Below are 26,379 nucleotides of genomic sequence, written 5' to 3' on the forward strand. Positions count from 1 at the left end.
GCTGTTGAAAACTTTTCTTCCTTAACGCCTTCCCGCTCGCGTAAACTTGTTCGGAAATATTATTTCCTTCTTTTGCTTTCTTTTCTTTGTTTACAAAAAAAAAAAAAAAAACTAATTTTGTTTTCTTTTTCATTTTTTCGGTTTCGCCCCGGCGGGCCTGTTGCCACCATCGAGGCCTCGGCCTTCGATTTGGCAGAAGCCGTTTTTACCTTCATGCCCCCTCAACCCGGGTTTAAGAAGTGCCAGCAGTGCGCTCGACCAATTTCACTCACAGACCCGCACAACTGGTGTCTGCAGTGTCTTGGTCCTGACCACCGAGCGTCCACCTGCACCCGCTGTGCGACTTTAAAAAAGAGAACTCTAAAAAACCGCCAGATCCAACAGCGGTTGTTATTTGGCGCCGAGATGTCTGATTCCGCAGCACCGGCACCAACATCGGCCCCCATCTCAGTCGGCACCTACTTCGTCGACACCGCGCGATACCGCGCTGGCGTCGCATCCCGCAGGTAAGCCGGCTAAGAAGCCTTCCCCGTTGGAGCGTCCTCCGGTCTCAGTAGCAGCGAGTCCAGTCCTGCTGACCTCGAGGTGCCCACGGAAGCGCTCCGCCCCTATTGAGGTGAGCCCCTCGACATCGGGTTCCTCATCCTCGGGGCATAGAGCGGCACCGCAGGTACCGCAGAAGAAAAAGGCGGTACCGGTGCCTTCGCTGGACGAGTGGATTGCTGCTGTCCTGCAAGTGCAACTTAAGGAGCAGTTGCAACAACTCCTTCCTGCACTTTTAACACCGAGCCTTCCAGTCCCGGTCTGGTCTGAGCCACCGGTACCGACAGTGGAGCGCCCTCTTTTATCAGCATCCACTTTGTCGGTACCGGTCCACACTGCTTCATCGACTTCGATGCCAATCTTAGCACCGGAACCGAGAGCTCAACACCAAGCGGTGCAGACTTCGGTGCTGACGCAGCATGTAACATCTCCCGGTACCGTGTCTACGAGGTCGGGTAAGTCGGCGCGCAAATCCCGATACCTGGAACCCTCCACTCCGGAGTCTCGAGACCGTAGCTCTCATATTAGGGACCCTGATTTGTGGGGTGACTCCGAAGAGTCTTTTCTGTCTGAGGGTGAGTGTTCCTCTGATGAAGACGATCAACTTGTTGCAGATCCCTCTTCTAAACAGGATTCCACATCCTTTACCTCTTTCTTAAAAGAGATGTGTGAATCTCTTTCTATTCCCTTGGAGGCTGAGTCTAAGAAATCCAAGGCATTCCTTGATGCTCTGGACTTTGACCAGCCTCCAAGGGAATTTCTCAAACTTCCTCTACATGACATCTTACGGGAGACCTTTTATAAAAACCTGGAGACTCCCCTGACTGTACCAGGAGCTCCTCGTAAATTGGACTCTTTGTACAAAGTTATCCCCATTCCTGGTTTTGACAAACCTCAGCTCCCGCATGAGTCTCTTTTGGTAGAATCCACTCTTAAGAAATCAGCGGGAGCTAGTGTGTATGCCTCAGTCCCTCCTGGCAGAGAAGGAAAGGCCATGGACAAATTTGGCAAACGTTTATATCAAAATGCCATGTTAGCCAATAGGTCAGGGAATTATGCTTTTCATTTTTCCTTTTATTTAAAGCACCTCATACAAAACATGGCTGCTTTTGAAAAGTACCTCCCTGACCGCAAAAAATCTGCTTTTCATGCCTGTTCTTCCTCTCTTCTCCAGTTACGAAAATTCCTAGTTAGGTCAATTTATGACACATTTGAATTGACGTCTAGAGCCACGGCTATGTCTGTTGCCATGCGTCGGTTGGCATGGCTCAGAGTCTCGGAGCTCGATGTAAATCATCAGGACCGCCTAGCAAATGCTCCCTGCTTAGGTGATGAGCTCTTTGGAGAGTCCATGGATTCCACTACACAAAAACTGTCTGCCCATGAGACTCGGTGAGATACTCTCCTGAAGACTAAGAAAAAGACTCCACCTGCTCGGCCTTTTTGCCAACAATCCGCCTACCAGCACCGCTATGCTGCTCGTCCCTTGCCACCGGCTACTCAACAGCCTAGACGTCAGCGCCAACAACAGCGACAACCTCCTAGGCCAGCCCAGCAGAAATAGGTGAAGCCTCCTCCACCACAAAAGTCTACCCAACCCTTTTGACGTGGTTCTCCAAAGCATAGCCAGTATTCCACCATCTCCCCATCTCCCTCGACCCATAGGAGGACGTCTTTCTTGTTACATCAGCCGTTGGGAGAACATCACATCGGATCAGTGGGTCCTCAACATCATCTGCCACGGCTATTCTCTCAACTTTCAGACACTTCCTGCACAAAGTCTGCCAAGAGAGTCTGCTTTGAACACCTCTCAGTCTTCTCTCCTTCTTCAGGAAGTTCAATCCCTCCTCCTCCTGAACGCCATAGAGGAAGTTCCTCTAGATCAGAAGGGGCAGGGATTCTACTCCCGTTATTTTCTGGTCCCCAAAAAAACAGGGGATCTCAGACCCATACTAGATCTTCGCAATCTCAACAAATGCTTGGTCAAGGAGAAATTCAAGATGCTTTCTCTGGCAACTCTTTATCCTCTTCTCCATCAAGGCGACTGGCTATGCTCCCTCGATCTCAAAGAGGCATACACTCATGTACCCGTCAATCTGGCCTCCAGACAGTACCTCCGCTTGATGATCAATCATTGTCATTACCAATACAAGGTGCTGCCCTTCGGTCTTGCCTCCTCTCTGAGAGTGTTCACCAAATGTCTGATTGTGGTGGCTGCCTTTCTACGCTCTCACCACCTTCAGGTCTTTCCTTACTTGGACGATTGGTTAATCAAGGCCAATTCATCTCAGACAGTGCTCCTGGCCACCAACCAAACCATCCTGTTTCTACAACTTCTGGGGTTCGAGATAAATCTACCCAAATCTCATCTCATCCCCACTCAGAGACTTCAATTCATTGGAGCGGTGCTGGACACAGTCCTCATGAGAGCGTTCCTGCCGTCCAACCGTCTTCAAACTCTTCAATCTCTATGTCAGCAGGTACTCCCACAAAGTTCCATCTCTGCCAAGCAAATGATGATACTCTCGGGGTCACATTGCCTCCACAGTTCATGTCACACCCTTCGCACGTCTTCACCTGCGCACTCCTCAATGGACCCTAGCTACCCAGTGGTCCCAAGCGACGGATCCTTGCTCATGACACATATCTGTGACATCATCTCTTCGTCAGTCTCTACAATGGTGGTTGATATCCTCGAATCTCTCCAGAGGTCTTCTGTTCCATCTACCTCCTCATCAACTTGTCATCACCACCGACGCCTCCCCTTATGCCTGGGGAGCTCATTTAAACGAGTTCCAAACTCAAGGACTTTGGACAACCCAGGAAATGAAGCATCACATCAATTTCCTGGAACTCAGAGCGATGTTTTATGCCCTCAAGGCCTTTCAACATCTTCTCTTTCCTCAAGTCCTCCTGCTGTGCACAGACAATCAAGTTGCGATGTACTACATCAACAAGCAGGGGGGGACAGGCTCTCGCCTCTTGTGCCAGGAAGCCCAGAAGATTTGGACTTGGGCCACAGATCACCAACTATTCCTGAAAGCTATCTACATTCAGGGAGAACAGAATTCCTTAGCGGACAAGCTCAGCAGAATTCTCCAGCCTCACGAGTGGACACTCGATCCTTTAACTCTACAGTCCATCTTCGCTCAGTGGGGCACTCCTCAGATAGACCTCTTTGCAGCTCCTCACAATCACCAGCTGCCCCTATTCTGCTCCAGACTCTACTCTCCTCACCGTCTGGCAGCGGATGCATTTCTCCTCGATTGGTCCAATCTGTTCCTGTACGCTTTCCCTCCTCTGCCTCTCATGTTAAGAACCTTGTTCAAGCTCAAGAGGGAACGAGCCACCATGATTCTGATTGCTCCACGGTGGACCAGGCAACATTGGTTCTCCCATCTACTTCAACTCAGTTCCAGGGAGCCTTTTCTTCTTCCACTGTTTCCTTCTCTGCTTACACAACATCAGGAGACCCTTCTGCATCCCAACCTTCAGTCTCTGCACCTGACAGCTTGGTTTCTCTCGGGTTGACTTCTCATGATACTCTTTTGTCTCAGCCCGTTCATTCCATTCTGGATGCCTCCAGGAAACCGGCCACTCTGCAATGTTACCATCAGAAGTGGACATGGTTTTCTTCCTGGTGTCTTCTTCATCATCATGATCCCACTTCCCTTGCAGTGGAGACCTTGTTGGATTATCTTCTTTCTTTGTCTGGCTCTGGCCTCAAGTCTACTTCCATCAGAGTCCACCTCAGCGCTATTTTCTGCTTTTCATGAGCCAGTTCATGGAAAACTTCTCTCGGCTCATCCCTTGGTGTCCAGATTCATGCGGGGTCTTTTCAATGTGAAACCGCCTCTCAAAGCCCCTCCTGTAATCTGGGATCTCAATGTGGTTCTTTCCGCCTTAATGAAGCCTCTATTTGAACCTTTGGCTACCACTCCTTTCAAGTTTCTCACTTGGAAGGTACTTTTCCTTATTGCTCTTACCTCTACCAGGAGGGTCAGTGAGCTCCATGCACTAGTTGCTGATCCACCTTTTACAGTCTTTCATCATGACAAGGTGGTTCTGCGTACACATCCAAAGTTTCTCCCTAAGGTTGTCTCTGAATTCCATCTCAACCAATCTATTGTTCTGCCTGTCTTCTTTCCGAAACCTCACTCTCATTCTGGAGAACAGGCTCTGCATACTTTGGACTGTAAACGGGCTTTGGCTTACTATTTAGACCGTAGTAAGCCCCACAGATCATCACCCCAACTCTTTCTGTCCTTTGATCCGAATAAATTGGGACGTCCTGTTTCTAAGCGTACGCTGTCAAATTGGCTTGCAGCGTGCATTTCATTCTGTTATGCTCAGGCCGGACTGACACTGGAAGGTTCTGTCACGGCCCATAGAGTTCGAGCTATGGCAGCATCTGTAGCTTTCCTCTGTTCAACTCCTATTGAGGAAATCTGCAAGGCTGCTACTTGGTCCTCAGTTCATACTTTTACATCTCATTATTGTCTGGATGCTTTCTCCAGACGGGATGGACACTTCGGCCAATCTGTTTTGCAAAATTTGTTTTCCTAATGGCCAACCTTCCCTCCATCCCTCTTTTTGTTAGCTTGGAGGTCACCCATCAGTCAAGAATATGCTGCCTGCTTGTCCTGGGATAAAGCACAGTTACTTACCGTAACAGGTGTTATCCAGGGACAGCAGGCAGATATTCTTGCGTCCCACCCACCTCCCCGGGTTGGCTTCTTAGCTGGCTTATCCTAACTGGGGACCGCGCGCCTCCGTCAGGCGGGAAGGCACTCGCGCGTGCGCGGTGCGGCCTGCTAGAACTTTCCAAGTTCTTAGAGTGCAATCACTCTAAAATTGTCCGTACTGGGGCTCCGTCGGTGCCGTCATCCATCAGTCAAGAATATCTGCCTGCTGTCCCTGGATAACACCTGTTACGGTAAGTAACTGTGCTTTCTGTCTTCAGAGGCACTTGGGGAAGGGGATGCGCAGGCAGCAATTAACACGCTGCATGTAGCTGGCCCGTAAACCTTCTCTCCGATGTCGGAGTTCACATCAGAGGGAAAACTTATTGGTCAGCCACGTGCAGCGTGTTACTTGCTGCATGCGTGTACCCCCCAAGTAAGGCTTAAACAAGTATCAGGATATGATCTTTCTGGGACAAAGGGTGAAAGGAGTGGGACGAAGGCAGGTGGGGGGGGGGCATGAACTCTGAACACCGAAGGAAGGACGGGGGCATGAACAAGGGACACAGGAGGGAGGAAGGAAGGGGGCACTAACTTGGGACATAAGAGGGAGTGAATAGAAAAGGAGAATTGTTAGGCATGAGTGTGTGAGTGAGAGGGAAAGATGGTGCACAAGGGGAAAGGAAGAAAAAAGAGGAAAATTGTTGGGCATAAGAGAGAGGAATGAGGTAGAGATGCATGGGGAAGAGAAGGATGAGAGGGAGAAATGTTGGATATGGTGGTGAAGAGGGGATAGATTGAAGGGGATGCAAGGGGAAGGAATTTTGGAAATAGTGATGGAGGAAGAGATGTGACATGGTGCTAAAAGGAGAAATGAGCATGAGGTTGGTGGGCAGTGGTGAAAAATGCTGCACATGATCCGGGGGGATGAGAGAGGGAGAAATGTTGGATGTAGCAGTAGAGGGGTGGGAGAGATGCCTGGATCTCTCAAGTCAGATGGACAGTGAGAGAGAGAGGGAGACATATTGCCAATAGGGGTGGAGGAGAGAGGAAGGAAAGTTGGACTCATGGTGGGACAGAGAGAGATGTTGGTTGGGGAAGGGAATGAGTTCCAGAGGAGAGGAAGCGTGCAGGAGGAAGAAAGAAAGAAATATTGAATGCACAGTCAGAAGGAAGTGCAACCAAAGACTCATGAAATCACCAGACAACAAATGTAGGAAAAATGATTTTATTTTCAATTTAGTGATCAAAATGTGTCAGTTTTGAGAATTTATATCTGCTGTCTATTTTGCACTATATTTGTCTATTTTTCTATAGTTGTTATTGAGGTGACATTGCATATTTTAAAGTCCTCTGCCTTGACCTCTTTGAAAATCCCCCTAAATATAAATGATGATTTAACACTTTCTGTGTAAAGTGTGCTTTATGTTTTTTTAATTTTGTGGTTACCGTTGTGTATTAATAAGATTATATTGTGTGTATATGAAAAATAGATAGAAGAAATTGCATTTCAATAAGTACTATTATTATGTAGGTGGGTCAAAGGCGGAGCTTGGGTGGGGGTGCTCGATTGATATTTGTTGTACTTGGGGGTACTTGGCTTGAAGAAGCTGAGAAACACTAAGCTAGAGCAATGGTCAAAAGAGACAAACAAGTCATGAAATTATACAATGCTGTTCTTAGACTTACAAGCCCTGGGTCCTTTCAGGCCTGCAAGTACTACAGCCACTTATGCATTGCTAAGCAAGATTCTGTACAGTGGCCTAACTTTTATAGAATCACTCTTAGTACCACACTAGTCGGTAGCGGTTTTAAAGATTTATCTATATAGAATTGGGTCCTCAGTTTACAGAAGAGGAATGTAAGTTGGTTAAGAGTGCAACGGCTAATTAATGAGAATTAGTGTTTGTGAAGGTCAGTTCATATTTATGACTAATTAAATGCAAATTAGCTAATTATGTTACATAACTGACCTTATTCTACAACTGGGCATGGGTGCCTAACTTTAGGTGCTGTTTATATAATTAATCTATATATATATAAAATCGGAGGTATGTATGTGTGTACGTATGTGTGTGTGTATGTATGTGTGTATGTGCTGCGATCACGCAAAAACGGCTTGACCGATTTGAACGAAACTTGGTATGCAGATCCCTCACTACCTGGGATGATATGTTCTGGGGGTCTCGCGGCCCACCTGCACACGTGGGCGGAGCTACAAACAAAATCAGATTTCACCCATTCATGTCAATGGAAAAAATGTAAACAGCTGCCATTCTCACAGTAAATCAAAAACGGCTTGACCAATTTGAACGAAACTTGGTATGCAGATCCCTCACTACCTGGGTTGATATGTTCTGGGGGTCTCGCGGCCCTCCTCTACACTTGGGCGGAGCTACAAACAGAAAATCAGATTTCACCCATTCATGTCAATGGAAAAAATGTAAACAGCTGTCATTCTCACAGTAAATCAAAAACGGCTTGACCGATTTGAACGAAACTTGGTATGCAGATCCCTCACTACCTGGAGCGATATGTTCTGGGGGTCTCGCGGCCCACCTGCACACGTGGGCGGAGCTACAAACAGAAAATCAGATTTCACCCATTCATGTCCATGGAAAAAATGTAAAAAGCTGCCATTCTCACAGTAATTCCAACTACCTGGGGTGATATGTTCTGGGGGTCTCGCGGCCCACCTGCACACGTGGGCGGAGCTACAAACAGAAAATCAGATTTCACCCATTCATGTCAATGGAAAAAATGTAAACAGCTGCCATTCTCACAGTAAATCAAAAACGGCTTGACCGATTTGAACGAAACTTGGTATGCAGATCCCTCACTACCTGGGGTGATATGTTCTGGGGATCTCTTCACCCAATAATTTATATGTTCTTGCTCCTGGAGGTGAAACTAAAAATGTTGTTTATAATCAAGTTTTGTGTTAGTTGTATTATATTCATTTTGTCAAATATTTCACATTATAATTTGAATATTGTACTTTTTATAAAGCTGTAAACAAATAATTTCATTCACCACTATAAAGTATCTTTATTTGAATCCATTTACAGTGTTATTGCTATAATTTAATACCCGTGCAACGCCGGGGCATCAGCTAGTATATAAATAAATAAAAGGTATTGAAGAATTATGTGGTTGATTAAGGATCCTTAGGGTTCTCAGGAAGGGTACATCTCTGTTTTTTTAACTGCTAAGGATCATTTTGGTGCTTAGCTAATTTTTCAGCTTCCAAATCTGACATGGGGTTTAAAGACTCTTTTTTTTTTTTTTTTAAATACTTCAAACATAAGATACAGTTTACAATATAAACAATTTTTTTAATATTCTTTATTCATTTTTATAACTTACAACAAGTGTATCAAAAAGTAACAATATTTTAACTTGGATACAACACTTGATTTTCTACAATAATCCAATTTATAAAGTTTATCCTCCACCCTCCCATCCACAATTTGATAAACAGCATATGTCCTAACTGAGAAACCGAAGAATCCCACCCATTAGAATGTACAGTGTATCATCAGCCAGCAGTTATCCAAAAGAATGGAATAGCAAGAACAGATAAAGTGAAAGCCTCATTTGAAAGTCCTGTATCTGTGCATGTTGATACCAGACCTGACCAGACCTGCTTTTTGTCAAATACTTCTGCCCTGCCTCATTTTAGGGCAATTTTTTTCCTCAAGTAATATGCATCACACATGATAATCCTCAGATAGGTCATCTAAGGTACAGTAGCATTGCAGAAATCCATTTCTAAGCTATTTCTCATTGTATAGACACCAGACAAGGTAATACCACCTTTCAGTGCAATAGGTGAGACATTCTATTACTAGACAAGTGGGTAGTGTCCCCGTGGCCATGTGCCATCTGCAGAAGGAATCCAGTTTGGATTTTTCTCTGTGCCTCTTCTGTACTTCACTGAGCTTCTTAGCTCCACCTGCAGTTTTTCTTTTCTTCACACATGACTGCTGGAGTGTGTTTATTTTGCTCTCCACATTTTATTATTTTATTCGATGTTTGTCCCCTTTTTTTTCAGAATTCTTGTGCTCAGAGCATTTCTTAAGCTTTGCCTGCATTGAGAACACTCAAAATGTCAAAAAACATGTGCAAAAATCAGTTTGCCACAAATAATACTCGATCCTCACAAGGTAAACTACTAAAATCAGCTAAATAAGTGAAGGAGAAAAGGTCTCGGAGCACCATTCCAAGGATCATATATTTTTTCTCCCTTGGTTAATGTGGTGATGGATTTCTTTCATGGACCAAAACCTTCACAATTTTTCTGCTGCCAATTATAAGCTTAATATGAATTATACTTTACTAGTTAGTTACTGCTATTTTTAGGCTTTTCAATTCAATTATCCTTTTTTTGGGCTTTTCTAAGAACAGGATTTTATTTTTAAAAACCTCTTTTGTCAAACACCCGATTCATATTGTTGATACCGGGAAAAGACTACAGGCGTTTTTCTGCCACTTATTATCAATTGCTTTAATCACAGTACTGATTATTTTAAGCATGCAAACTTTACTTATTTTAAATTCATAGCTTGATTAATTAGTAGATTTTTAGCCAGAACTGTATACTTCTTCTTTATCAAAACCAGACCAAGCATGCTCAATCTTGCGGCTTGCGCTCTAAATCCACATCTGATGGGACTTGTTTCGCCACATCAAATCAGCTTCTTCAGGGTTAAAAGTCAGGATTTTTTTAAACGTTCAGGCTCTTTCAATTCAAGCAGGGGTCGAGCACAGTCTGTTAGGTGCCCTTAGGGGGCTTGGCAGTGTCTCGCAGGGTGCAAAATGCATTTTCTCACCTCTGCCCATCCCGGTGTGTGTCTGTCGGTCCACAGGGGTAGAAGTGCAGTCAGGCATAAGGTCTGACTGGCAGTCGGAGGGTCAGTGTTGCAGAGGCATTCCCAGCCTGAGGCAGTGATTCTCTGATCTTGCTGCTGTAAGAGAGCTGAGGCAGGCTGCAGCACTGTTCCACAAATAGGTCACAGTGAGTAAAAGCTGTCACAGCTTGTGAGGTGAATTGGGAGAGGTCTGAAAAGTGGGGTATTCAGGGTTTCTGCAAGAGCCTGCTGTAGGTCCTGTGATGACATTTTAGGGTTTTTGGAGACTTCTTTTAGCATCTTGCGGTCTGCTCTGGGGGTAAACTTGCTTGGACGGCCAGACCTAGACATCTTGGCAATTGTTTGGAAAGTCTTCCACTTGTATACTATTTTCCAGACCATGGAATGGCTAATGTCAAATTCTTTTGAGATCTTTTTAAATCCATTACTAGACTTATAAGCTTCTACAATCTTCTTTCTGAAGGCCTCAAACAGCTCTTTTGATCTCACCATGGTGTTCACTCTCACTGCAGCAGTCATGAGCACACCAAACTAAATGTCTGAGGTCAAAATGCTGAGTAACGATGTTCTAATAATGTGCACCTGTGTGATTTGAGCCACTTTAAGTGGGAGGATATGTGGGATTGTCCTAATTTATTCCTCAGTTAGAATACATATTTTTGTAGATATCTTTTGTTTCATGAGTAAATCAAGGAAAATTTTTGTTGTTTACCTGCAATTACATCACTTTCTTTTCCAGAGATAAATAAAAAAAGATTTGACATTGATATGTGATTTCTTAAGAAAGAATTGAATATTTCATGGGGTGTCCTAATTTTTTCACATGACTATATATCCTTATCGGTGTAGTAAGGGACTTGTAATCACTGCAAGAGACAACTATTGAATTAATGTATGCTGTTAACAAATGAGACAAGACAAAATGTTTGCAACATGTTTATTCTTCTGTTATTATGTAATATGGATAAATCGATTTCTAAGTAAATGTGTTTTATTTAGAGATGAAGAATGATATGATTGCAGAAATTCCAAGATCTGTTGATACAGTTTACGGTGATGAATTCCCAAGAAGGAACAATCCTTTGAAGATTGACCAATCAGGTTAGATTTTAACTGAAACTTACTTTGGAACAGTTTAGTATCATTTGCAAATTTAATCACCTGGCTCGTCGTTCCAATTTCCAGATCATTTATAAATAAGTTAAATAGCACCGGTCCCAGTACAGATCCCTGCAGCACTCCACTTTTTACTCTCCTCCATTGAGAAAAATGACCATGTAACCCTACCCTCTGTTTTCTATCCAATAACCAATTCCTAATCCAATTCCTGAACTTTGCCACCTATCCCGTGACTCTTTCATTTTCTCAGGAGCCTCTCATGAGGAACTTTGTCAAATGCTTTCTGAAAATCTAGATACATTACATCAACTGGCTCACCTTTAGCCATATGCTTATTCACACCCTCAAAGAAGTCAAGCAAATTGGTGAGGCAAGATCTCCCTCAGCTGAACCCGTTGACTCTGTCTCATTTAAATCAGGTTTGTCTACAGGTTCCACAATTTGATTTTTTATAATTGTTTCCACCATTTTGTCTAGTCAGGCTTACTGGTCTGTAATTTCTCAGATAACGCTGGCCACCCTCTTCAGGTACTACAGACGATTTTAGTGACAGGTTACAGATCACTAACAGCAGATTGACAATCTCATATTTGAGTTCATTTAGTAACCTGGGATGTATACCATCCGGTCCAGGTGATTTATCACTTTTTAACTTGTCGATTTGGCTTAGTACATCTTCCAGATTCACCAAGATTTCTTTCAGTTCCTCCGCATCATTTCCCTTGAAAACCATTTGCGGTTCAGGTAGATCTCTTACATCTTCTTCCGTAAAGACCAAAGCAAAAAATTCATTCAATCTCTCTGCTTTGGCCTTATCCTCCCTGAGTGCCCCTTTTGTTCCTTGATCATCCAACGATCCCATGGATTCCCTCACAGACTTTCTGCTTCTGATGTACTTAAAAAAAATTGTTGTGAGTTTTTGCCTCTTCAGCAAGTTTCTCTTCATATTCTTTCTTAGCTTTCTTTGTCAGTGCTTTCCATCTAACTTGCAAGTGCTTCTGTCTCTTCTTATTTTCTTCATTCGGATCCTTTTTCAATTCTTTAAAGGATGGTTTTTTTTTGTCTTCTCTAATAGACTCTTTCACTTAATCTTTTAACCATATCCTGCTGTTATGGTATCCTGTCCTGACCTGAGGAAGGGGGTTTAGTCCAATAAAAAGATTCTTATTTCCATTTCCTGTTTATAAATTTTTATCAATACAGCTACAATACTACTTTATTCTAAAGCAACAAAAATCTTTTTTCTACCTTTTGCTGTTTCTGCTTTAATCATCTTCTCTTAAGAACTTAAGGATAGTCTTACTGGGTCAGACCAATGGTCCATCAAGCCCAGTAGCCCGTTCTTACGGTGGCCAATCCAGGTCACTAGTACCTGGCCAAAACCCAAGGTGTAGCAATATTCCATGCTACCGATACAGGGCAAAGTCAAAAAGAAAAATAAGAGGCAAAATAACTCAACCAAATATAGACTGTTGAGTGACTAAGGAGAATATAAACAGACAAAAAGTCACCAAATTTGTCTTAATCAGAAAAAGTAATAACAAGAAAAAGTTCTTCTTTACTGTTTTTAGAAACTATGCTCTGAGCATAGTTTCTAAAAACAGTAAAGAAGAACTTTTTCTTGTTATTACTTTTTCTGATTAAGACAAATGGAGTGACTTGTTTGACTGATACAGGGCAAGTAGTGGCTTCCCCCGTGGCTTTCTCAATAACAGACTATGGACTTTTCCTTCAGGAACTTGTCTAAACCTTTCTTAAAACCAGCTATGCTATCCGCTCTTACCGCATCCTCTGGCAACGCTTAACTATTCTCTAAGTGAAAAAAAAAAATTTCCTCCAGTTGGTTTTAAAAGTATTTCCCTGTAACTTCAAGTGTCCCCTAGTCTTTTTAATTTTTGACAGAGTGAAAAATCGATCCACATATACCCATTCTACTTCACTCTCTCTTTTCATACAGCGTCTGCCCTTTCTGCCACTTCCATCCACTGTTCTCTCTTTCTATGTCCCTTCCATAAGCTATCTATCCTGTTTCTCTTCTTTCCTTTGTACATGATTCATTTCAGCTTCACCCCCTCTCATTTTATCTATCTCCTACCCTTCTCTCCTCCATGCCCTGGCATCTCTCTCCTCTCCTGTCCTTCCCTTCCATGATCTGGCATCTCCTCTCCTTCCTTTCCTTTCCCCTGGTCTGGCATATCTGTCTCCTTCTCTTCCCTCCCCCCCATGCCCTGGCATCTCTTCCTTCTCCTCCATGGCCTAGCATCTCCTCTTCTTCCTTCCTCCCTCCCTTCCTTTCCTATGGTCTGGTATCTCTTTCTTCTTCCTTCTCTGGTCTTTCTTTCTTCCTTCCTCCCTCCCTCTCCCATTCGGTTGCAGCATTTCCCTCTCTCTCTCTCTCTCTCTCTCCCCCCTCCCTCTCCAGCAGCACAGCATTCAGAACTCGCTGCTCTTGCTGACTTCGGGCATGCCTTCACAGGTCCCGGCAGAGGAAGGCCCAACCCCAACAGAGCAGCGAATTATGAACACTGCTGCTGCCAGAAGGCATTCATGATGCCGGCTCTTGAAGCACCCCTTTTTAGGCTGCAACGCTATACCCAGGGCAGACCGGCTCCTCTTGGTACGCCACTTCCCTGATGGAACCCTGGACTGCAGGGCGCAACTGCTTGGCCTGCTCCAAGATACATACTGGTGATGGGAGGGAGGTGGTGAAGAGCTACTGCACAGGGCTCTGAAGAGATGTGCATGGCCGTGCACCTGCGCAACATAGAGGGAACATCGCAAATAATTTTTTGGGCTGGCTCTGACCCAACCCTGCCTCCCTCCTGCATCTCGGACCTCCCCCAAACCATACCTCTGCTCTCCTTGTAGTAGGCTGTTGGCCACTGGCAATTACAACATCCGCTTCCCCTTCCTGCCGGCAGTATTGCTGCTCCATTCTCTGAGCTGTGCGTCACTCCTTGCTATGGGCTAGCTACATGGAGCTCCTTGCTAGCTACATGGAGGTCTTCAGGTTGGCTTTTTGGCTGCTGCCCTCTGGTGGTCTAGTGGTGACGCGGGGCAGGAGCGATCTTCCTATGCTCCTTCCCCATGCAAAGCCGTCATCAAAATGGCTGTAGTGAGTTCCTGTTGTAGTCTCGACTACAACGGGAACTCACGGAAGCCATTTTGATGACGGCATTGCACGGGGCAGGAGCATAGGAAGATCGCTCTTGCCCCGTGTCGCCATTAGACCACCAGGTAAGGTCTGAGGAGGTTCAGGCAGCCTGCCCCCCCAAAAAAAATCGTGAATAAGCGAAACTGCGAGTAGGGAAACCGCAAATCCGGAGGGAGAGCTGTAATCCAAATTTATAGGGGCTCATTTTCAAAGCACTTAGCCATACAAAGTACCATAGGTTACTGTGGTACTTTGTGTGTCTAAATTATTTGAAAATGAGCCCCTTAATAGCATAAAATGCTGTTTCAGATGTCAAAAGTTGCATATATGATTTTTTTGTAGATGTGATATATCAGAAACAAATGGGTCAGACTAAAGAAGAAATGGAAAGACTGAAGAAAAGGAATAATGAGCTGACTGAAAAAAATGAACATATGGTCCTATATCTTCAGGAATTAAGATTGCAAATAAAGAGAATGAAGTCAAAGCTAAAAGAACTGGAACTTGAAAACAGAAAACTTCAGGAAGCTGTGGAAAATAAACTCATGTCAGGTAATAGAAAACCACAGAGAAACTACATTTTTCTTTGAAAAAAAGATTTTCTGTAGAGACAGTGTGGGGAGAAGCCTTTTCAATAAGAGCTGTGTAGAAAACTATGTGGCATCTTATTTATTTTTAATTTACTACCTGCAAGCCAAAAGCTATCAAAGTGGTATACATTCAGGTACAGTAGGTATTTTTCTGTCTCTGCAGGGTTAATTTGTTTCTAATATGTTCTTGAGGTAATGGAAGGTTAAGTGTCTTGCCCAAGATTACAAGGAGTTGTAGTAGGATTTGTGTCAAGCTCCCCTGATTCTCAGCTCACTGCTGTAACCATTAGGCTACTAAGTACAGGCTTCTGATAAACGGAAAGGTGATACAGAGGTAAGTGAATGACATGAGAGTAGGTTTATAATCATATATTTCACTTAAAACATAATGGAATATAGATTCCATCAATCTCAAAAGAGGGAGAAAACTAAAAGCAGTGCTCCCCAAATAAAATAGATATGCTGGATGAGAACTAAGAACTTCTATCAGGTCTATAGAGAAGATATTTAGTTGGGGGGAGGAGTTATCGATTTGGAGGCTGGGGGTGCAGAGTTCTTAACAAGAATGATAGGTGGGACCTCCCAATTCACAACACAGGTCATAAGATATAAGGCATTCTGCTTGAAGACGAAGGAGAGAGCCACAAGCCTCAAGACTAAGAAAGGTTAGACATTTCAGATATCAGTCATAGAGGGGAAGAAAGCAAAACTTGTGGAAAGGGAAGAGTGGCACTTAGAACCCTTGAAAATTTGCTTTCCTCACTATACGTTATACATGTGAGTGGGATATCTGCCCATGCTGTGCCCCTGTGTACATCCTGCTTTGCATTCACATGATATGTAAGTTAGGCATGCTGTTACAGAACAACACTTAGATACCCTACTGATACTTTCATGGGTAAGTGTATTCTAGACATTTATGTGCTTAAGGGATGCATAAATACAGATTTCTAGATTACAGAATTGCCCTTATAGTGAAGATGCTGAGAAGCAATCTGACCAAAAAATTATGGCAGAAAGATGCAGAAATTTTTCCCATTGTGTCAGGTGCTACAGGCTTGATCAAGAATTTCCAAACACACCTGAACTCCAGAGGGCTCTTTGGCATGATCAAGCTCTGTGGCAGTGGTCTCCAATGTGCAGCCCCCGAAGTCCTTAATTTGTAACTGTTGATTTACACCTGTGTGCAGTATTCTGGTCAGTTACATGCAGACTTGCCATGTAAATGTTGGCACCTTCTTTATGGAATTATCCCTTTAAATGTAAATTAATAAATTGGGATGGGAGCTAGGCCCGGAGTTAGCAGAAGTTGGCCTCTCCAGTGGTGGTTCATTGCCCTTATACTCAGTGTGGAAATTTATTTCATGAGGCATTCTCTGCATGGTTCTCCACTATGCACCCCTTGACATTGCCACAGCCCTATCCTTCCTGAGCTGCTGCTTAGTGATTCAAATGTTGTAAATTCTACTGTGAAATCTAGTAACTGAATTCTATAGCTTTCTTAGTGGTTGCTATGTATAGTGATACCTGGTGACTGAACGACATAGTTTGCTACTGGCTTATGAGTACAGCCATCTACTGGTAGAGAAGCTCTGCAAAACCTATTCCTTAGTACAGTAGCGTATTATTATCCCAGGACAAGCAGGCAGGTATTCTCACATAAGGGTGACGTCATCCGATGGAGCCCGGATGCGGACGCCTCACAAGCAGACTTGCTTGAAGAAACTCGAAGTTTCGAGTCGCCCGCACTGCGCATGCGTAAGTGCCTTCCCAGCCAGCACAGGGCGCGTCTCCTCAGTTCTTAGTTTTCCGCGGAGCCGAGAAGTCCGTCTTTGACTCTCTGCGTTCAACTTCATAGTAGATGATGATGACGGCAGATAAAGACCCGAATGGTCCATCCAGTCTGCCCAACCTGATTCAATTTAAATTTTTTTTTTTTTTTTTTTCTTCTTAGCTATTTCTGGGCGAGAATCCAAAGCTTTACCCGGTACTGTGCTTGAGTTCCAACTGCCAAAATCTCTGTTAAGACTTACTCCAGCCCATCTACACCCTCCCAGCCATTGAAGCCCTCCCCAGCCCATCCTCCACCAAACGGCCATATACAGACACAGACCGTGCAAGTCTGCCCAGTAACTGGCCTAGTTCAATATTTAATATTATTTTCTGATTCTAAATCTTCTGTGTTCATCCCACGCTTCTTTGAACTCAGTCACAGTTTTACTCTCCACCACCTCTCTCGGGAGCGCATTCCAGGCATCCACCACCCTCTCCGTAAAGTAGAATTTCCTAACATTGCCCCTGAATCTACCACCCCTCAACCTCAAATTATGTCCTCTGGTTTTACCATTTTCCTTTCTCTGGAAAAGAATTTGTTCTACGTTAATACCCTTTAAGTATTTGAACGTCTGAATCATATCTCCCCTGTCTCTCCTTTCCTCTAGGGTATACATATTCAGGTCTTCCAGTCTCTCCTCATACGTCTTCTGGCGCAAGCCTCCTATCATTTTCGTCGCCCTCCTCTGGACCGCCTCAAGTCTTCTTATGTCTTTCGCCAGATACGGTCTCCAAAACTGAGCACAATACTCCAAGTGGGGCCTCACCAATGACCTGTACAGGGGCATCAACACCTTCTTCCTTCTACTGACTACGCCTCTCTTTATACAGCCCAGAATCCTTCTGGCAGCAGCCACTGCCTTATCACACTGTTTTTTCGCCTTTAGATCTTCGGACACTATCACCCCAAGGTCCCTCTCTCCGTCCGTGCATATCAGCTTCTCTCCTCCCAGCATATACGGTTCCTTCCTATTATTAATCCCCAAATGCATTACTCTGCATTTCTTTGCATTGAATTTTAGTTGCCAGGCATTAGACCATTCCTCTAACTTTTGCAGATCCTTTTTCATATTTTCCACTCCCTCTTCGGTGTCTACTCTGTTACAAATCTTGGTATCATCTGCAAAAAGGCACACTTTTCCTTCTAGCCCTTCAGCAATGTTACTTACATACATATTGAACAGGATTGGCCCCAGCACCGAACCCTGAGGGACTCCACTAGTCACCTTTCCTTCCTTCGAGCGACTTCCATTAACCACCACCCTCTGGCGTCTGTCCGATAGCCAGTTTCTGACCCAGTTCACCACTTTGGGTCCTAACTTCAGCCCTTCAAGTTTGTTCAACAGCCTCCTATGAGGAACTGTATCAAAGGCTTTGCTGAAATCCAAGTAAATTACATCTAGCATATGTCCTTGATCCAGCTCTCTGGTCACCCAATCAAAAAATTCAATCAGGTTCGTTTGGCACGATTTACCTTTTGTAAAGCCATGTTGCCTCGGATCCTGTAACCCATTAGATTCAAGGAAATACACTATCCTTTCTTTCAGCAACACTTCCATTATTTTTCCAACAACTGAAGTGAGGCTCACCGGCCTGTAGTTTCCTGCTTCATCCCTGTGACCACTTTTATGAATAGGGACCACATCCAATCCCCAGGAATCACTCCCGTCTCCAGAGATTTGTTGAACAAGTCTTTAATAGGACTCGCCAGAACCTCTCTGAGTTCCCTTAGTATCCTGGGATGGATCCCGTCTGGTCCCATCGCTTTTTCCCTTCGTTCACTTTTTGCCTTCTCTCAACCGTGGTTGGTGTTTTTTCTTCACGAATTGCTGTTTTATTTTAGTTAAAAAAAAAAATTTATCGTCTTCCGTGCGTTTTCTGGGGCGGCCGCAGCCTGCGAGCTTTGACTTTGCAGCTGCTATTGTTTTATTGTTTTAAATTTTTTATTCATTTTCATATATTAACAAGTGTAACATAGAAATTTTAAAAGATCACATAAAACATACACTTGAATTCCTTTCATGTATCACTGTAAATACAATATATTATTCTGTATTTATAAACAATAATACCTAAAATATCTGTATTACCTAATATGTATAATAATTGTTGTTAAAATTTACCCTCCCCTCCCAATACACATAACAATTATAATAAAAATAATGACAAATATTCTATGAGATAAATTAAATAAAATGAATCCCACCCCCCTCCCTTCTTAATAAGATTTTTATTATGGGAAATTGATTTCATTCATTACAGAAATCTGCTAATGGTCCCCAGATCTTCTGAAACTTGCCAAAATAACCTCTCTGTGTTGCTAATGCATGCTCCATTTTATATATATGGCATACGGAATTCCACCAGAAGTTATAGTTTAACCTATCATAATTTTTCCAGTTATATGTAATTTGTTGTACTGCTACCCCAGTCAGTATAAATAAAAGTTTGTTATTGTTTGAAGAAATTTGACTCTTTGCTCTCATTGCTGTGCCGAATAAGATAGTATCATAAGTCAAGGCTACTGGGTTTTCCAACATCCTATTTATTTGAGGCCAAATTGAATTCCAGAATAATGATATGAATGGGCAATAGAATAATAAATGATCTAATGTCCCAGCCTCAAGATGACAGTGCCAACATCTATTAGACCTAGAGCTATCTAATTTTTGTAAGCGAACAGGGGTCCAAAAAGCTCTATGCAAAAGAAAAAACCATGTTTGTCTCATAGATGCTGACACTGTACATCTTAACCTCCAAGACCAAAGTCGTGGCCATTGAGATGCAGTAATCTGGTGCTTAATCTCAATGCTGACTTTGCGGCTGCTATTTTTTTGCCTATGTCCCAGCCTGCTACAGGCTTTAAGAGGTGTAGCAAGTGTCGGCACGCGATCTCTCTCACGGACCCTCACAGATGCTGCCTCAAGTGCCTTGGGGCGAAACATCATCCTAGGTCGTGCCTGCCTTGCCAAACACTTCAGCCTAGTTCTTTCAAGCGTCATTGCATTCTGGTGGACAAGTTTTTCGAGTTGGAGTCTCCGATTGATCCCTCGACTTCGAAGGCATCTTCGGCCTCGACTTCCATCGAGGTTCCTTCTGCGCCTACTGCTTCCACCTCGAGATTCATCAGACCTTCGTTGTTTGCAGCGGCTCTTGCTTCGACATCTGCTGTATCTTCCCCTGTTTCCTCAGGTCAGATAGCTCAGCAGTCGGTTCCACTGGTGGTGATTAAAGTGTCCAAGACTACTAAGTCGAAGCACACTCACACTACCTCGAAGGAACCTCCAGCCAAGGCAGGTGGTCCGGTTTCAGACGCGGATCCATCCTTGCCGGCTTCTTTCCAGACCATGTTAGAGAAGCAGTTTATTCAGTTCCTTACTAACATGGGACCTAAACTGCTTCCTCTTATCCAGCCTGGGCATTCAGCAGACTCCTGTGAGGTCGAGCCGCTTCCTATGCCCCAGTCTGAGCTTCCACACTCTTTGCAGGGAGCAAAGTCTCTGCGATTGTCTGGTCTGCCATCTAAGCATGAAAAGCAAGGAGCAGATTATTTGCGAGTGCATCGACGAGACTCCTCACACTCTAAGCAAGGAGCAGAGTCTTTGCGAGTGCATCGAGGTTCCTCCACCAAACCTCTAGTCCTCTTCATGCATCGGCTGTTTACTTCTCCGAGGCGAAATCTCCTCGATCCTCGAGATCTGGTTCCAGACATAGTTCTCACCACCATTCGAGGCCTTCATCGAGGCATTCTTCCAAGCATCACTCTTCTCAGGATAAACTATCTTCCTTGAAGCCTCGATCTACTCCAGCCTCGACCAGACCACCGACTCCTCATTCGAGGTCTCCGATGCCGGACCTCGAGGATATTCAGGTCTCAATTGCCTCATCCAAGTCACCAGATTCCTTTGATGCTTTTTTCCATGCCGAAGCTTCTTCTTCGACACAGGCTGCCTCGACGTCCTTGAGTCCTTCTCGAGGCAAAGTATTGCCAGATCAGCTATCTTTCTCGTTTTTCCTGTGACAGATGGCTGTATAATTGGATGTACAATTGGATACTGGCTCCAAATATTCTAAGGAATATCTAGAAGTCATGCGTCTTCCTCAACCTCTGGCAGAGTGTCTCAAGCTTCCACTTCATAAGCTTTTGAATCAGACTTTTGCTCGATGCATGGAGACTCCTTTTTCCATACCAGCAGTTCCAGGAAAATTGGACTCGAGGTATAAAACTGTATATCGCAAGGGGTTTGACAACTCACAGTTATCTCATCAATCCCTGCTTGTTGAATCCTCCTTGAAGAGATCCCATCCTTCTAAGGTCTATGCCACAGTTCCTCCTGGAAGGGAGGGGAAAACTATGGACAAATTTGGACGTCACATCTACCAGAATGCTATGATGTTCTCTAAAGTCCTCAATTACAATTTTTATTTTATCACTTATTTTGAATTTCTTCTCTCTCTTCTACCAAAGTTTTTGGCTTATATGGATAACCACATGCATTTTGAGTTTCAAGAAGTCATTGCTTCTTTCTCTCATTTACGTCTACATCTCCTTCAATCATCTTATGATGCCTTTGAGTTATCTGCCCGAGCGGCTGCTTGCTCTGTAGCTATGCGTCATCTTGCCTGGCTTCGTACCATTGACATGGACTCTAACCTTCAAGATCGCTTAGCTAACCTTCCTTGTCAGGGCAACAACCTCTTTGATGAATCCATCGAGGCAGCCACCAAGAAATTATCTGACCTTGAAAAATCATTTGCTTCAATCGTCAGATTTAAACCAAAGCCAGCTCCTGTCAAGCTTGCACGCCCTGCTGTTATCTATCAAAGGCATTTTGCTCCAAAGCCGGTTCCTTATACTCGCCCGCCCTCTGTCCCCATACGCCTTATAATGAAGGCCACATACCAATTTAATAGCCTTCCTCTGGAACGACTTCATACTTTTTATATCTTTTTGATAGTGCGGCCTTCAGAATTGTACACACTATTCTAAATGGGATGCATAACCCTCTTGTCCAGGAATAGTGTGTGGATTTACAAGAAAGAAGATTAGCAAAGGTAAGAACCTGCCTATTGGAATTTATTATGTATGTTTTATTGGAAGCCGCTTAGGCCTTTAAGCGGATTATAAATAAGTTAAATAAATAAATAAACTTAATCTGTCGTACCTGGAATAGAATTTATCAGGCCTGTGAATTGTGTAATAAAATATCCGCTAGTGTACTTCAATAAAATAATACTACCTTGGTTTCACAGCTGGTTTTGCAGAATTGCTTTCACTAAGACAACAAGCTCAAGAGTTGGTGGATGAAAATGATGCATTGAAAATGACTCTCCATCGTTTGACTGTAGAACTGAGCTGCTATCAAACCAAATACAGACCTGTGTCTAAAGAAGAGGTAGTGTACTGGAGCTTTAAATCACTTTTTAAAGAAACTAGTCGACACAAAGGCCTATAGTGTTTTTAGTGTGAATTATTTGTGTTCTGAAAATGAGCAGTTCATCTGTATCACACATGTGAATCACATGTTTACAACTGGCACAAATGGAGAAATATTTCCAGAGATCTCCTGTAAAAGCAAAAACCATTCATTGCATGCTGCAGCAGCCCTTAACTCCTTTACCCCTGTGACATTTCTTTTTACTCTTCTTTGATCATTGCTGAATCCCTGCAGAACATCTGAAGAAAATGTTCTTATCCTAGGACAAGCAGGCAGCATATTTTCACATGTGGGTGACGTCATCCATGGAGCCCGGTGTGGACGGTGTTAAAAGTGAACTGTCACTTTAAGTCTTAAACTTTGTGACTGCCTACACCATGCATGCATGAGTGCCTTCCCGCCCAGACTATTCCCCAACCTATCAGAGGTTGATTAGTTATACCATCAATGGGCTCTCATCATAACGGACGCTTGGGTCCTCAAAGTCATTAAAGAGGGTTAATGACTTCATTTCAAAACAATACCTCCAAATCACCATCACTTCTTCAGTAAATCAAAGCTTTGTTTCATTTAAACCAGGGCTGTCAAAGTCCCTTTTTGAGGACCGCAATCCAGTTGGGTTTTCAGGATTTCCCCAATGAATATGCATAAGATCTATTTGCATGCACTGATTTCATTGTATGCTAATAGATCTCATGCATATTCATTGGGGAAAACCTGACTGGATTGCGGCCCTCGAGGAGGGACTTTGACACCCCTGATCTAAACGCTATAGAGGTAGTTCTTCCTTCTCAGAAAAATCAGGGGTTCTACTCCAGGTATTTTCTAATTCCAAAGAAGACGGGAGGTCTTCATCCAGTTCTCGACCTCTGCACCCTGAACAAATATCTAGTCAAAGAAAATGTTTGCATGCTATCCCTGGGGACTCTATATGCCCTTCTAGAATGAAACAAATGGCTATGCTCTCTACCCCTCAAAGAGGCTTACACACACACATCCATACATCCTGCTCACAGAAAGTTCCTGCGGTTTCGCATAGCTCATCAACACTTTCAGTACAAAGTTCTACTCAGGGATTCCAAGTATTTCCATATCTAGACGATTGGCTAATAAAAGCCACATTATTCATTCAGTTTTCTATACCGTTCTCCCTGAACGGTTTACATGAATTTATTCAGGTACTCAAGCATTTTTCCCTGTCTGTCTTGGCGGGCTCACAATCTATCTAATGTAACTTGGGCAATGGGGGGATTAAGTGACTTGCCCAGTGTCACAAGGAGCAGTGTGGGTTTGAACCCACAACCTCGGGGTACTGAGGCTGTAGCTTTAACCACTGTGCCACACTCTTCACTTCACCTCAAGAAGTACTTTGAGCAACACAGTTGGCGATAAAGGTTTCTTCAACAACTAGGGTTTGAAATCAATTTTCCATCACTGTCCAATATTCCTTCTCCTGGCTTCCCATTCAAACTATCTCTGTTCCCTCTCCACCACCATATCCAACATTTCTCCCTCTCATTCTTTTATTCCCCATGCATATCTCTCTCTCTCTTCCCCCCTCCCCACAGTTTTCCTCTTTCTTCCTTTCCCCAGGTATACCATCTCTTTCCCTCTCACTCACACACCCATGCCCAATAATTATTTTTATTCCCTCCTCCTATGTCCCAAGTTAGTGCCCCCCTCCCTGCCTTCCAGCCTTTACCTCCCATGTCCCAATGTGCTCCTTCCCCCCCTCCTTTCTCCCTTTGTCCCAGATCATGGCCTCTCTCTCCCTTACTTGCTTGCTCTAGGGCCGAACTCGCTGTCTTCAGGGCTCTCCAGCTGGTCTGCTCCTTCCTGCCTTCAGTGGCAATTGTAGCAGGGACCCGGGCAGCGGATCTTACATGCTGCACATGGCTGACACACATGCCTTCCCTCTGACGTCGGCTCTGACGTCGAAGAGAAGGCTTTCGGGTCAGCCACATGCAGCGTATAAGAGCTGCTGTCTGTGTCCCTGCTACAAGTGCCGCTGAAGGCAGAAAGGAGCAGCCCACCTGGAAGGAGGTAACTGGGATCCCCCGCTGACCCAGAAGGCTTCCCTCCGACGTCAGCTCTGACATCTGAGCAAAACCTTCTGGGTCGACTTCGGCGGAGGGGAACAGGCAGGAAGAGAGGGCATGGGATCCCCGGCAGCGGCAGCAATTAAGGAGGAAGGGGGGTGGGAGACCCGCACAGTGCCACGTACCCCCAACAAGTGGCTCGTATACCGCATGTTTCTTTTTTTAAATTCTTTATTCATTTTTACATCTTACAACAAGTGTATCAGTAAGTTGACAATTGAATTTAAATACATCACTTGAATTTCTATCATATTAATCATAATACATAGTATTTAACCCCTGCCCTCTCAAGCCCCCATAATATATGCAATTAAATATAAACCATGAAATATACTTTATATTAACCCAAACAATTGATAACGTTCAAAATTCCCTCCCTCTCTCCCATCCCTTCACTTATATTATATTTATAATGTAAAAATGGTATCTATTCATTACAAAAATTTGTCAATGGCCCCCATATCTCTTTAAATTTTTTATAAATCCCTTTTTGTATGGCTATTCTCTCCCTCTTTAAATATGACACAATGAGTTCCACCAAAAACTGTAATTAAGCCTGCTACAATTTTTCCAATTATGTGTGATATGTTGTATGGCGACTCCTGTCATAATCAATAAAAGTTTATTGTTGTTTGATGAAATTTGGCTCTTTGTTCTCATTGACATTCCAAATTGAATCGTGTCATATGACAAAGCCACAGGATTCTCTAATAAACAATTTATTTGTGTCCAGATTGATTTCCAAAAGGTCAAAATAAGGGGACAATAGTATAACAAATGATCTAATGTCCCAATCTCAAGATTACAATGCCAGCATCTATTAGATTTAGAGCTATTTAACTTCTGTAATCTAACTGGGGTCCAAAATGCTCTATGTAAAAGGAAAAACCAAGTTTGTCTCATAGATGCGGACACTGTGCATCTCATTCTCCAAGACCAAATTCGTGGCCATTGAGACGCAGTAAATTGTTGCTTGATCTCAATGCTCCAAATATCCCTAAGTCCAGTTTTAGGTTTTTTATTTACCAATCCATTTATCAATTTACCGTATTTTCACGCATATAACGCGCGCGTTATACACGATTTTACAAACCGTGCATAACCTTGCGCGTTATACGCATGAGCGCGTTTTACAACTTTTTTTTTTCAATCCGATCGGCATCCCCCCTGCGAACCGGCATCCTCCCCCCCCCGCTCGCGTCAACCCCCCTCCCCCGCGATCCTACATCCCCCCAGCACCAAACATCTCTTACCCGATTGGGCACCGGCACCAGCACCAATGCACAGGACGTGCCAGTGCCCGAAGATCCTCCCTCGTTGGTTTGGGCTGGGCTGGGCTGGGCGGTGCGATGCAGGAGAGATAATCCTTCTTCCTGCGCCGGGCTGGACTAGGCTTTGAGCATTTGCGCATGCTCAAAGCCTTCTGGTCTCGCTCTCTCCGAGATTCTCTCAGATTCTCGGAGAGAGCGAGACCAGAACGCTTTGAGCATGCGCAAATGCTCAAAGCCTAGTCCAGCCCGGCGCAGGAAGAAGGATTATCTCTCCTGCATCGCACCGTCCAGCCCAGCCCAGCCCAAACCAACGAGGGAGGATCTTCGGGCACTGGCACGTCCTGTGCATTGGTGCTGGTGCCGGTGCCCAATCGGGTAAGAGATGTTTGGTGCTGGGGGGATGTAGGATCGCGGGGGAGGGGGGGTGACGCGAGCGAGGGGGGAGGATGCCGGTTCGCAGGGGGGATGCCGGATCGGATTGAAAAAAAAAGTTGTAAAACGCGGGTAAGCGAGCGGGGGGGGGAGGATGCCGGTTCGGAGTAAGCGGTAGGAGGTTTTAGCATGCGCGGTATACGCGTGTGCGCGCTATATTAAATTTTTTAAACATAAATTTGTGTTCCCCGCGTGCTATACCCGTGTGCGCGTTTTACACGGGTGCGCGTTATATGCGTGAAAATACGGTATACCACTGTGCAGCCTTCCCTTCCCTTTCCTTTCCTTTAAGATTGTTACCCCCACCTCCTTAAAGCTTGTATGCATCTTCTCTTAAATGCACTGTA

General features: G+C 44.1%; 1 protein-coding gene across 3 annotated transcripts in view; it reads left to right on the forward strand.

The window, feature by feature from the left end:
* The window catches only part of CEP89 (centrosomal protein 89), a 182,446-nt gene that overhangs the window by 54,484 nt on the left and 101,583 nt on the right, over window positions 1-26,379 (forward strand). For all 3 annotated transcript variants that reach the window (XM_033942233.1, XM_033942232.1, XM_033942235.1), the window contains exons 6-8: window positions 11,096-11,197; window positions 14,712-14,921; window positions 22,046-22,188. In XM_033942233.1, coding sequence (XP_033798124.1) covers window positions 11,096-11,197; window positions 14,712-14,921; window positions 22,046-22,188 — 455 coding nt within the window. The remainder of the gene's footprint in view (window positions 1-11,095; window positions 11,198-14,711; window positions 14,922-22,045; window positions 22,189-26,379) is intronic.

The sequence above is a fragment of the Geotrypetes seraphini genome, chromosome 4 (assembly GCF_902459505.1).
Source record: "Geotrypetes seraphini chromosome 4, aGeoSer1.1, whole genome shotgun sequence".
NCBI lineage: Eukaryota > Metazoa > Chordata > Amphibia > Gymnophiona > Dermophiidae > Geotrypetes > Geotrypetes seraphini.